Source organism: Seriola aureovittata, chromosome 14, assembly GCF_021018895.1.
Source record: "Seriola aureovittata isolate HTS-2021-v1 ecotype China chromosome 14, ASM2101889v1, whole genome shotgun sequence".
Classification (NCBI taxonomy): Eukaryota; Metazoa; Chordata; class Actinopteri; order Carangiformes; family Carangidae; genus Seriola; species Seriola aureovittata.
The window spans coordinates 13614008-13626854 of NC_079377.1; the positions used below are offsets into that span (position 1 = coordinate 13614008).

General features: G+C 40.2%; 2 protein-coding genes across 5 annotated transcripts; one reads left to right on the forward strand and one right to left on the reverse strand.

The window, feature by feature from the left end:
• Positions 1-469: 469 nt before the first annotated feature.
• Positions 470-6959, reverse strand: si:ch211-198a12.6 (uncharacterized protein LOC563253 homolog). 4 transcript variants are annotated; one of them, XM_056395198.1, is made up of 2 exons: positions 6770-6959; positions 470-4039 (listed from the first exon to the last, which is right to left on the reverse strand). In XM_056395198.1, the coding sequence occupies exon 2, from the start codon at positions 3918-3920 to the stop codon at positions 2265-2267; it is 1656 nt and encodes a 551-aa protein (XP_056251173.1). In that variant the 5' UTR covers positions 3921-4039; positions 6770-6959; the 3' UTR covers positions 470-2264. The 4 variants fall into 4 exon arrangements, with proteins under 4 accessions (XP_056251173.1, XP_056251174.1, XP_056251176.1 ...); XM_056395199.1 differs by lacking the exon at positions 6770-6959 and adding an exon at positions 6052-6280; XM_056395201.1 differs by lacking the exon at positions 6770-6959 and adding an exon at positions 5999-6280.
• A 1707-nt stretch (positions 6960-8666) lies between these two features.
• On the forward strand, positions 8667-12486 carry LOC130181638 (tripartite motif-containing protein 16-like). The gene is made up of 7 exons (XM_056395996.1): positions 8667-9273; positions 9423-9518; positions 9651-9884; positions 10011-10170; positions 10296-10409; positions 11030-11166; positions 11541-12486. The coding sequence occupies exons 1-7, from the start codon at positions 8875-8877 to the stop codon at positions 11922-11924; spliced, it is 1524 nt and encodes a 507-aa protein (XP_056251971.1). The 5' UTR covers positions 8667-8874; the 3' UTR covers positions 11925-12486.
• Positions 12487-12847: the final 361 nt, after the last annotated feature.

Below are 12847 nucleotides of genomic sequence, written 5' to 3' on the forward strand. Positions count from 1 at the left end.
CAGAGGCCATTCCCAAGAATTTCCCCTTAAACTCAGCTACTTTGACTGCAGCAGACTGGTTCAGTTTTGGAAATATTAGTTTAAATTTCAAATGTTCCAGCTTTGTTTTCTCATTAAAAAAAATCTTATATTGGTGGAAAATATTCTACTGTTAGTACCTGTCTGACATCAGGATATGGTTGGCTCCTTCACAACTTTCAAAGGTTGCGAGTGACACCATGTGGACACACTGTGGAAGTGCAGGAAGCAGAGCAACTTACTATGTTGCCCAGTTAAAAATTACTCACTAAATGGCTATATTCTTGATATCTCACCTAATCTCACCATTAAACACACCATGTTCTATTTATTTTGCAGGATCCTAAAGAGCATGGGTTATCCTGATGAGTATTGGACAAATGAGACTTAGCTATATGACCGAATGCCATTTCCATCTCATAAATGTACTCCATTGATTGACCACCACCACAAGAGTCAACAACCTTTATTTATCCATATATGTGCCACTCAGAAATTGGGAAGAGGTGTTACAGGATTTGCCCTTAAGAGAAGCTTATATGGATCATTTACAATTTTTCTCTCTACAATGAGGCCATTGACAAAAATGAAAAGGGGGGGAACAAAGACAATATGGTTGTAACAGTGTAAACACATGGTAATATACATGAAAGCAAAAAAGCAATAGGTATCAGTGACATCAAATTAAAATGTAGGGTAAGTTAGTATGAATAAGAACAAAAGACTCCTGAAAACCCTAACTTTTTTCTCAAATAACAGCTCGGCATACATTTCTACATAGCATGCAATAAGGCACCTATCTAACACAAGGAAGAAACCTATGCTACAGTTTGAAGCACAATTGTTATCCAAATGAAAAGAAATGAAAATATTGCTCACCATAATGTTCACTCCCATAAAAACTGTATATCTCTCATTCCCTTTCATATAACCCAAGCCATATCTAAAAAAATACATCAGTTTGTAAAAGATATTTTACACAGAACAGTAAATAGAGCGCAATCCATTGGAATTCGAAAAATCTTGTAAAAGTGAGATTCTCGTGTAGTCTTTTAGTATACACAACCTTTTTAGATCAAATTTTGACAGATGCAGATCAACTTGAGTGTTACCTATATTCTATACACAGGTCATTGAATTAGTCTCCAAAGAAATAAACAAAGTGTGATGTTGCATTTCATGTACATTTGGTGCTCAGGTACAGAGGAAACAGCACAGTAAATAATTAGGACACAGGTCATGTTGTAATATGCTACCCAGTTGGTTTTTATTTCTATTATGCATTTCTTATGGCTAAATTGCATGTCATAATAGAGTCAGGGTGTCAGCCAGTATTGCTCTCTGTACAGTCTATGCAGCGGTGTTAACCCATAGCAGACATACAAGAAAACAACCTCATAAATATACAAGATGGCTCATGTCTGATGGAGCCCAAATTCAAGAACAAGCTGCATGAGAACACCTGCAACATGTTTATCTCCAACACTTAGAACAAATTAAAGTCATAAAAGGAAAAAAAAAAAGGTGGAGACAAAGTGGATCTTACTATCAAAAATGTAATCTTTTGGAACAGCACACTAGTCACCTATACATATATATATAAAAGAAAATCAGTAAGTATTTACATTGGATTTTCAATGTTTGCTTCACATGGGTTATGTGGGTGAAGAACTATTGAAATTGAGACAACAGTTCTGGTTCACCAATTGTGTTGGTAGCCTTGAATAAAGTTGCAGCTGCAAGAAGCATGTGTGCCCACCTGAAGGTACATAAACTGAATACTTTTATCAAAAAGACCAGCCATAGGGTTAAGTATTTTTTCCCCAGGTAACAATTTTATCATGTAGATCTTCAAATCACGTTTTTTTTTTCTTTAAAAGTGTTCAAAAGAGGTCCTGGAGCAAGTGAAGCACAATCACAAACAAGAATAGCGGCTCCTTCACAATCTATTATTATACCCTCTTCAAATTGAGCACATAGTCCCAGGTTCAGCTCTGAATTATAGGTTACATGGTCCTTCAGGCCAAGCCATTTCCTTTTGAAGATTCGTGTTACTGTCCATTTATTCTCAACTGCTCCATTTCACCATAGCAATGTGCTGACATGACCACCTTTGTCTATAGAAGTTGGCCTGATGTTTCCTGTGGTGTGGTGATATCAATGATGGGACCATTGGTACAACAGAAATGGGGGGAGTGGGTATGTGCGCTTGCATGGGACAGCATGTGAGGGTTTGGAAAAGGAGCTCACTGGTCTACATGGATCCTGTGATGTCTGGAGAGGGAAGATGAATGGTTAAAGCCTTTCCCACACTGAGAGCACCTGTACGGTTTTTCAACAGACAGGATGCGCTGTTTTGGGAAGGCATTGTTAGGGAATCCCTTCCCTGTGGGCATAGTGGTGTACTGCTGCGGTTGTGGCTGTGGTGGTTGCTGCTGCTGCTGTTGCTGTTTGTTCTCCAAGTGAACTCTCTGATGCCTAGCAAGGGAGGACGAGTGATTGAATCTTTTGCCACAGTGAGCGCAGGTGTAACTCTTTCCCTCTGAGTGGACTCTTTGGTGCCGGGACAGGGACGAGGAATGATTGAAGCCCTTATCACAGTGGTGGCACATATAGGGCTTGTCTCCCTGCTGGTGCACCCTCTGCTTTGGGGGAGTGCCGTATGACAATGGTTTCCCAGGCTGAGGTGGAGAAAACACTGGATTCTGCAGGTGGGTCTTATGGTGGCGAGAGAGAGAAGAAGAGTGATTGAAGCCCTTGTTGCAATGTCTGCAGGTATAGGGCTTCCCTCCGGCATGGACTTGCTGGTGCTTCTTCAGATGACGTTTGCGGACAAAGCTCTTCCTACACATGTTGCATTTGTACGGCTTCTCACCCGAGTGGATCCTCTGGTGCTCTCTAAGAGTGGCAGCAGCCGCAAAACACTTTCCACACTGTGCACAGCGGTGGGGTTTGTCTCCGAGCACGACTGCAGCGTGGGTTTTCTGATGCTGCTTCAGATTAGAAGTTGTGGCAAAGCCTTTGCCACACTGACCGCAAGTATATGGCTTCTCGCGTGCATGGACCTCTTGGTGCTTTTTCAGATGCCTTCTGCGGACAAAGCTCTTCCTACACTGGGTGCACTTGTAGGGCTTGTCCTCTGAATGCATCTTCATATGTTCTCTCAGGGTGATGGCAGCAGCAAAACTTTTACCGCACTCTGAGCATCTGTGGGGCTTGTCTGGCAAATGAATCATCTGATGAGACTTGAGGCTGAAGGCATCAATAACATCTTTTCCCATAATTTCAACTCCAGGGGGAACATAGGGCTTTTCTTTCATGTGAATCTTCATGTGCTGCTTGAGGCTGGCCTCCACAGCAAAGCTCTCACCACAGTGGACACAGATGTAAGGATTGAGGTCCTTATGGATCTCAAAGTGTTGGTGAAGATCAGCTATGCTGCCAAAGATCTCCCCACACTCATTGCACTGCAGGCCATGGGCTTCATGTATGATTACTCCATTCTCAGACTCCACTGTCAACTCCCCACCATGGTCAGACTCCACTTTGACAACATGCTCGCTTTCTGTCTTAAGCAGCATTTCGCCCAGCAGAGCCTCATTTCCTGTTGTCTTGATTTCTGCTCCTGTGAAACAGTGCATCTCACCATGTTCTACCTTAATGTAATCATGGTCTGTCTCGGCTACAATTGCATCCACACAGGCTACAGCTCCGAGATCTGTCCCCAGCCCCTGGATCTTCAAATCCGAGCCATGGATTTCGAGCTCTAATCCACGCTTTTCTTCTGTCATGATCTCAGTTTCTGCTCCATAGTGAAGGTCGACATGGCTGTGGGCTATGACACACTCCGACCCAAGTGTGTCAAGGCCGGGTGTGTCACATTCAGTCTCTGACTCGGCCATGAGAACACACTCCAGCCCCACGACCTCCGTTTTCTTGCCGGACGATGACTTAAAAAAGAATCGGGGATATAGGGCTTTGTTTTTCAGTGCAGCGCTGGTGCTCTTGTCAGTGAGGAGACCTGCAAAAGAGGAAAATAAAGAGAAAAAATAAATAATAACTTCAGTGGGTTTTCGTTTATTAGCTTAGTTTATTCGTCTGGGATAATGTAAATTGATAAATCAGAACTAAATTATCTAGAGTTGGACTAGAACACACACCTGCTGTCCCTAACAATTAAAATTTGATGTGGAGGCCTAAGGCCAGTTCTCTATTTACTGGTAAAGTCTCCTGTTTGCATTTGTGCAAACATCTTCCCATTTTCCTTTCATGCCTCACGGGGAAGAATGGTTTTCATACGCACTTGTCTTGCTAATTTCAGTGGCAAGAGAAAAGGTGCTTTGGCTTCAAATTCAATCTAGCAGGAAAATAAAATGTCAGGATATCAACATCTAATCTACATGTAATTTTTTTTTAATTTTTTTTTTAGATAATTTATTGTGAGTGATAACATCACAGCAAGGATTCATGATAATAATGGGAAGAGTCAATAAACTTAATATTGAATCAACAGTCGGCCTCTCTGAAAGACATGTTTAAGAAGAGATCATTATCTTCATGTAGACTATTTTAATATTTGGATGTTCTCTGATCTGATATTAGTGGAAATAGTAAAAAAAAGTTTGCCACCCACTGCCCTGGAAAATGAGCCATGCTTGCCCAGGAAAGATATGAACAACCTCCTTCAAGGTAAAATAGCACTTGGTTGGTGGCACAACAACAAACAATGGTTGGTGGTGTATTAGTTTAACACCATAGGTGAGCAATGTGACAAAGAGATGCCATGAATATTAAATTATCTACTCTGTAATACTTTATATTTTATTAACGTGTGCTCATTTGATCTAAAACAGCTAAAACAGTTTACTGCATTATGCTTCAAAAACCGAATGTTTGAGTCTAAAGTTAGAGGTGCGTTCACACCAAGAAGTTGGGGACAGGCGTGATAAAACGTATTATCTATAACTGCACGCCTGATGCCTCATCAACATCAGACTTGCAATACTAACACTTGCAAGCTAAGTGATCAATCTGTTAGCTTCGTTAGCGCTCAAGACGAGCTTCACTTCACTAGCTAACACAATTGATAAAATCAAAGTGGACCAACTCTTGATCAAGCTCCCAACACAAACTTAATCCGCAAGCCAAAGCCTGATTGGCCTACGAAACTCGCTTATCTACGCAGTTCGCTGTGCCTTATGATTAAATAAAACGTGGATGGTGGGGGCATAAATACCGATGTTTTGTTATTATGTACTGGACTATTGGTTGCTAGCCTCACATAACAGCTACAAATAGCCTTCATAGCCGCTAGTTAGCTGGCTATGGTGGATGGGGGGACTGGTTAACGACAAAACAGCATTGTGTTAGCTGCTAATGTGTTCGCGATTTAGCCAGCTAACTAGCTTCATAGCAAAAGCAACACGCAAGTAATTATGGTCGGCACTTAAAAGAACAACTAAATACTTACATTAAAGCGTATGGTTGAGTTAAGTAATTTGGTGCAATTTATGATACAACTACCGACGCGGAAATTCTCCTTGTGCGAGTATTAACAGGCCATCTTGTTCTGCCACACCAGCACTTCCAGCTAGCCAAGATTACATGCTCGCCTAAGATGGCTGCCACTAGCTAACATTAGCCTGGTTAGCTTCCGCCCTTCAAAACATACTGAATTAGAGCTACCCCGAAGCCATCTCGGGGTGAGCCGAAAACATACACAGCTAGGCCACATGTAAGTATGATTATGCTATGGAGACGATCTTGAACACCCATTTAACATGCAGTATCACGATGTCGAATGCTAATGGTGGGTAGGTTAGCACGCTAAGAGCCACACCGTAATTCCAAAGAGGAGTTGGCTAGCTGAAACAAAGATGGCTAACCGTGAGTGTGATGAATGCTGCGCCGAAAAGCCCGGGAAATTATGCATTTTACTTACATAAGAATCAATTTAAGACATAGATTGCATAGCACATACATGGTGAAATACTTAAACCGAACAGAAAACAACCATGTAAATAAGACACTTGCAGATGGAGAGGGCGCGATGAATCTTGGCTACAGTCCGGGCTAAAGCTCCCCCTCACTGCGGCAGCACCGACAGACCGCACACACGACTGCAATGGCGGCCTTGCTGAGGTTAGCAGCTATCCAGCCGAGACAATATTAGCGTGCTGGCTACATAGCCATGGTGCCAAGCTAACGAGCCAGCTAATCCAGTCTGCTAGCACGGCTAAAGCCTGCCGTCTAGTTTAGTACCAGCCTGTAGAATGTAAAACACTGGAGCGGAAGCTTTGCTATTGACCGCCCATCCGACCATGTTAAGTCTGGTTTCGTTTGCAAATATAAAACTGGACATGGATTCAGGAGAGGCGAATGGTTCGATTCTACGAAAATAACCTGGATGAGATTCAGAGCTGAAATAGTTCCTTATGTCAGTAACGTTATGTCGCTGTGCCTGTCTGCTTTTCCAACAGGACATAATGTTACTACCAGTGCGAGTCAAGGCCTGTATTTTTCCATTACAAAGTTCGCTACTATCACAACTGGAGACGCAAAATACACAACGCATACGCCGACTACCATAATAAATAATTACTAAGCTCATATTCAGTTAAACATAGAGTCCATCTGTCTCATAGCTGCTACTGCTCATGTTAGAGTAAGTTGAATTTAAACGGTGAAATAATCATCGGGAGTAAGGATCATGCCGGTTTAAATGTATAAATCATTGCATGCACACACCCACCTTTCAGTGTTTTTACTTTCTGAGCGGTGAAGGGAGGAAAAAAGGAGAATAGTATGTATGTCTCAAAACTCCGGGTTGAGAAGGGCTTTGCAAGCTGTTGTGAGCCTCGTCAAACTGCTGTGTGTGTCTTCCTCTCTCTCTCTCTCTCTCTCTCTCTCTGCCTGTGTGTGTAGCTGGCGCCACTGCTCATCTGGCGCCAACGTTGGACTACCGACGCACTTTAGCGAAAGCAATCATTGTCATTTTAATACAGCAAGGAAACCACTACCGCCCACTACAGCCTCGGAGTCGTTCATGCCAGACAACCATATGACAGAAATACTGGTATTTCCATTGAGTTAATATGAAGTATTTAGGAAACAGCATTAAAAACAAAGTACATTTACAGTACTGGGCTTATGCAGAATTATGTGGTGCTTGTAGGCTATTTTACTTGAGTATTTCCATTTTGTGTTACTTTATATTTCTATTATCTTTTAATTAAGTAAAAATAGCAACACAGTCTAGAAATCTCTGTTACAAGTAAAAGACCTGCCCTCAAAAATGTATGAGCATGTATGTAGGAGCATCGAAATATACTTATAGTATCAAAAGTGAAAATATAGCATAGCTGATAAAGATGGAGATGTGTACCTTAATTTATAATAAATCATAATTCATGAGTTTATATATTTTTTTATTAATGATCTGAAACTAGTAACTCAAGCTGTTATTTAAATGTAATGGAGTAGAGGTAAAGAAACATTAAATAGAAATACTCAAAGTGCAAGTGTCTCAAAATCGTACTTGAGTAAATGTGTTTAGTTACTTTTCACCACTGGACTTCACTGCATTTATCCAACAGATATAATAATAATAATAATAATAATAATACATTTTATTTAAAGGCGCCTTTCTTGGCACTCAAGGACACCGTACACAGTTACACAAATTGAGATTAAAAACACATTAAGAAGAAGCAACAATAAAAATGAAATATAAAAATAAAAACAATACAAAAGTTACTAGTTACTTTGCATATTAACTTTCTCCCATAAAACATGTTCAACACATAATACATTGTGCAGTGTTTGTGCAGTTTGTACACAATATAACTGGGAAGCTTGGTATTTCTCATGATAAATTCTTTCTTTTTTTGATAGGGTTACTCTCAGTTTATTTTACTGATAATACCTCTATGAGTTTACCTAAACTTTTAATGCAGGACCTTTACATTGTGCTATTACGACTTTTACATTTGTGAAGGTTCTGAGTATTTTACGACTTTGTACTATTATTATTGGTGACAAAAATTTGACAATTTGACAAGCATAACAGAAAGCATGTAACTCAAATAAGGTGAAAATTGAAGGAAATGTCTTAGACTGAAACCACAATAACCTTTAGGCTACTCAAAGGGATATATATTTGTGTAGTAATGAATTAGTCCCACAAGATGATGCTGTTTGCCATTGTTAGTGAATGCTCTGGAGGTATGGGCAGCTCATATTGTACATATTATGGGTGGAAGTCTAACTATAGACATAACACAAATATGATCTTGAAACAAACAAAACAAAGTGAAGGTCATTCATTAACAGTGTATATAGGTGAAAAATGTTGACTAGGTTGTTTATTGTTTTACAGATAGTGTCGATGCTATCTCTTTGCTCAAATAAGAAATATAGATGTTTCATATTTTCTCTGACATAATCATATCCTCCAAATTATAGTATATCAACAAGCTCCAGCCAGCTCCTTTTTTTTTATTTTGGTAGTTTCAACTTTTCCTCTCCTTTGTCTCAGCCCTCTTTGTTCCAGTCAGTACATTAGTAACACCCATTCCCTGAATATTAAACGTCCAACCTGGAATACTGGTTTTACCATGAGAGTAGAGCACATAGTTGACATTCAGTCACACACAGTGTCACACAGTTTCACTGAGGCTGTTAACTTCAGGATCTCATTTTCTCTGTTTTCCTACTCGCTCCCTGTCAAGTCTTTTTTCTACTTGCAGATCTCAAGACATTTTATTGAGAGGATAACAAATAGCTGCTGAGCTAAATCACCTGTGGATTTTTAAATTTTTTATCATATCTGCTGGACATCTTTTTAAAAAAAAAAAAATGTCCCACCATAGCACTCTGGATTTAGACAGATACAGCAGCTTGGAGAAATCTCGACGCTCTACCAATCGTAGCCAGCCCAGGGCCCAGGCTAAGTACGGGGAAGTCCTGTGTGACTTCTGCACAACGAGGAAGCAGAAGGCTGAGAAGTCTTGCTTGGTGTGCCTGGCATCCTACTGCGAGACTCACCTCCAGTCTCACTATGAGTATCCTGCCATGATGAAGCATAAACTGGTCAAAGCCACAGGTCAGATGAGAGAGAAGATCTGTGCACAGCATGACAAGCTGCTGGAGGCTTTTTGTCGCACTGATGAGACTTCAGTATGTGTTCTGTGCATGATGGATGAGCACAAACACCACGACATCGTCCCGGCTGGAACTGAGAGGACTGAGAAACAAGTGAGTGATGAAAATCTGTCAATCTATACTTTTGGTGAAGATACTCTATGAATGATTTTAAAGGTTATTTCTCATACAAGGCTGACATGAGCACAGCAAACACTTCATCTCAACTAATGATCGCAACTTTGATGTGATTCCCTGTGCAGAAACAACTTGGTGCCACACTGCACAAATCTCAACAGAGGATTGATGATAGAATTAAAAAGTGGCAGGATCTCCGACAAGCTGTGGAATCAGTTAAAGTAAGTAAAAAAAAAAAAGTCTCACTCTTGTCAAACACTATAAACCAAACAAAATGCATAAAACAAGTCATTAAGATTTGGTTTGAAAAATAACAATTTTTCCATCCATATCTCTCTCATGTAACTCATCAGCACTCTGCTCAAACGGTCCTAGAGGAGAACGAGCGGATCTTCACTGAGCTGCTGCTTTCAATAGAGAGGAAGTACAATGAAGTCAAGGAGATGATCCGCTCCCACGAAAAGACCACTGTGACACGGGCCGAGATACTGCTAGACCGCTTTGAGGAGGAGATCACTCTGCTGAGGAAAAAACACACCGACCTGGAGAAGCTTTCACACACTGATGATCACATACACTTTCTACAGGTGAGGCTGACCTGTGTTGACAACCCAGAACAAAACGTGTGGTGCAAAAATCAGGGGCCTTCTGACAGTTTAGCTAGATGTGTCTCCTCTCTCATCTCTGTCTTCCACCTTTTTATTTTTTACCAGAGTTGGCAGTCTCTGTCAGGACCCTCAGGATATGAAGACCTCAACAACATCAGTGTCGCTCCATATTACTCCTTCGATGCTACCAAGCGAGCCATTGCTGCACTGAAATTACAAGTAGAAGAAGTCAGCAAGACTGAAATGAGCAAAATCTCAGGAGCAGGTAGACAAATCATGTCTTCCCAGTGCTTCATTTCATGTAGCATTGGTGTCTTTGTAGAAGTGGTTAGTCTGCTGTTGCTTTCATGAAGCTTATCATGAATTTTCCCTTTCCCTGTCTCTTCATAGTGAAAGAAGTCTACATCACACAAGAAGGTGAGACAAAGACAAGAAGAGAATCAGTTTTGAGGCAAGAACTGAAGACAAGAGAAGAACCAAGGACGAGAGAAAATTTCATGAAATGTGAGTCACAAGGTTACCTTTTACACCAAAGTCTCTCTTTATCCTGTAGTAGCACCAATTTGGCAAGGCTACTCTGCAGTCATTTCACATACAACTCATATTCCAGCAAGTGGATTTTGTACTTTTCAGGCTTGAAAAGTGCTTATCACTGTGTCATGTACAAGTAACATCTCCATCCCAAACAAAGGGATGACCACACCATGTGGTGAAACGACTGAAACTCGTGTAATGGAAGGTATGCTGCTTGCAGAACAGGTTTGGTGAAATGTAAGAAAGCAAACTTAGTGTTCTTACTGTTAGGCCATTAGGCTATTACTTAATCAAACAAACACAGGTGTTCCTGCTTTTGCTACACCTGCATGGGAGTTGCAAACCAAAGGTTTTAGTGGGATAACTTTGTTTTTTCTAAACCTGAGAGTCACAAATATTTATTTAGGCAATTTATGTGCAAGAGGATGAAGTAAAAAAAGAGATGTTACACTGTGTACCAGGTTTATAGAAACATCTAATCTCAAGACAGACAAGATCCAAAACATATGATAAGAGTGAATAAGGAAATAGATACAAAACAACAATACAAAGATTTGATATTGATAATTAAATTATCCTGCATTGTTTAGACTCTTGCCAGTTGATTCTGGACATCAACAGTGTCCACTCCAACCTTCACCTCTCCGAGGGTAACCGAACAGCTATCATGAAGAGTGAGCCCAAGAACTACCCTGACCACCCCGACCGATTTGACCACTGGCAGCAGGTGAGAATTTACTGCCTCCAGTATGTCATTTTGTACCTGAAAAAAGGAGGAGGGAAGTTGCTCTGTTGTGAATGGTATAGAGCCAGGAGGGAATATACTGTATTTATGAATACAGACTGAAGATTGAAAGGAGCCTTTACTGTCAGGGAACGTGCACTTTGAATTGCTCTCCTGAAGCAGTTCAAGTTTTTAAGACCTTTTTATGAAAAGTCTTAAAAACTTTGTTTGTATTGATTGTAAATTACCCAAATCAGGCTTGTAGTATTAGTTTTTGAAGTTATCCTTACAGTTGCAGTAAGTGATTCCTCATGTAAGCTTTCATCTATACCATACATAAAGGAACTCTTTGTTCCATTTCATCCATTCTACCCCAGGTGTTGTGCAAGGAGAGCATGAGTGGGACTCGTTGTTACTGGGAGGTGGACTGGAGGGGAACAGAGATCGACGTGGCCGTTACCTACAGAGGAATCCGTCGTAAGGGAAATGGAAATGAATGCAGCCTGGGCTGGAACGACAAGTCCTGGAGTCTGTACTGCTCTGACTCCAAATTCTCCTTTGTGCACAATAATAAGAGCAAAGACATCCAAGCTACAGTGTCATCTCGTATTGGCGTCTACCTGGATCATGCAGCAGGAACACTTGCATTTTACAGTGTCTCTGATGGCATGCAGCTTCTGCACAGAGTCCAGACTACATTTACAGAGCCCCTCTACCCTGCATTCAGTGTGTGGGGCTACGGTACTAGTATAAGACTGTAGGAGACTTGCTTTAACGTCACAAATTTGCATTCAATTTACACAACATTCCTAATATTGCTTTGAAGTTGATTAATTCTTGTTGGTTTCACCTTTTGCTAAAAGTAGTAGTGTTAGTTTTCATTCCAGTTTATATGTTTTTGTTCTGTTGATCATTGCTTGTTGTTTTGGGCCAATCTAGCCTGAAGAGATGAAAACAAAATCTGTCAGTTGTGGGAAACATATGCAATAAATGATTATCATGTTATTTTCTTTATTTTGCATATCTCTTTCTCTATTACGATAAAGCATGTTATAGTTTCATTATTGGTATGTTAGAGGCTGTCTGTGAAATTAAATCAGAGTTTCTAAAAAATGTTCATCAAGTAATAACTTTATTTGATGAGATTATTATAGTGTTTTGTTCAGTTTTGCTATTAGCTAACAAATAAACCTCAGCAGATGTTGATTGTGCCTTTAAGTTTCTAAAGTTTTATTATGCTACTTCTATGTTTAGAAGATGGGGCTAACACTTGTTGGAAACTAATTCACCTTAATTATAAAAATAAAGCATGATTTCAGTGTCTTTTGTCTAGTCTTTTGTTATGCAGTAGAGTAACACAGTAATCCTTTCAAACAGTAGGGCCAAAGATGACTCAAAAAAAGGGGGGATTAAAGAAAAAAGTGAAAACCTGTGAAAACTACACACTTAAGTGATATTATGTTGAGAAAAGAGACAAAACAAATATGCTGAGAGTCTCTCTTAAACGCATTACACATAACCACAACAGATGTGTTTGCTTGTTAATTCAGTTTTTTGTAAATGTGTAACAATGGATGTATTGAAAGTTGAAGAGAGACAAGTATCACTGATACTGACTTTTTGTATTTAAACTGTATTGAGGGTATTTTTGATCAAGCATTACCAGACATTAGGCCCCATGAGG

Excerpts from the sequence above, each read along its gene's own strand:
- si:ch211-198a12.6 (XM_056395198.1), bottom strand. The coding sequence starts at position 3,920 with ATGGCCGAGTCAGAGACTGAATGTGACACACCCGGCCTTGACACACTT.
- LOC130181638 (XM_056395996.1), top strand. The coding sequence starts at position 8,875 with ATGTCCCACCATAGCACTCTGGATTTAGACAGATACAGCAGCTTGGAG. Across the intron at positions 9,519-9,650 it reads AAGCTGTGGAATCAGTTAAA|CACTCTGCTCAAACGGTCCT; the intron begins GTAAGTAAAAAA and ends GTAACTCATCAG. Across the intron at positions 11,167-11,540 it reads GATTTGACCACTGGCAGCAG|GTGTTGTGCAAGGAGAGCAT; the intron begins GTGAGAATTTAC and ends ATTCTACCCCAG.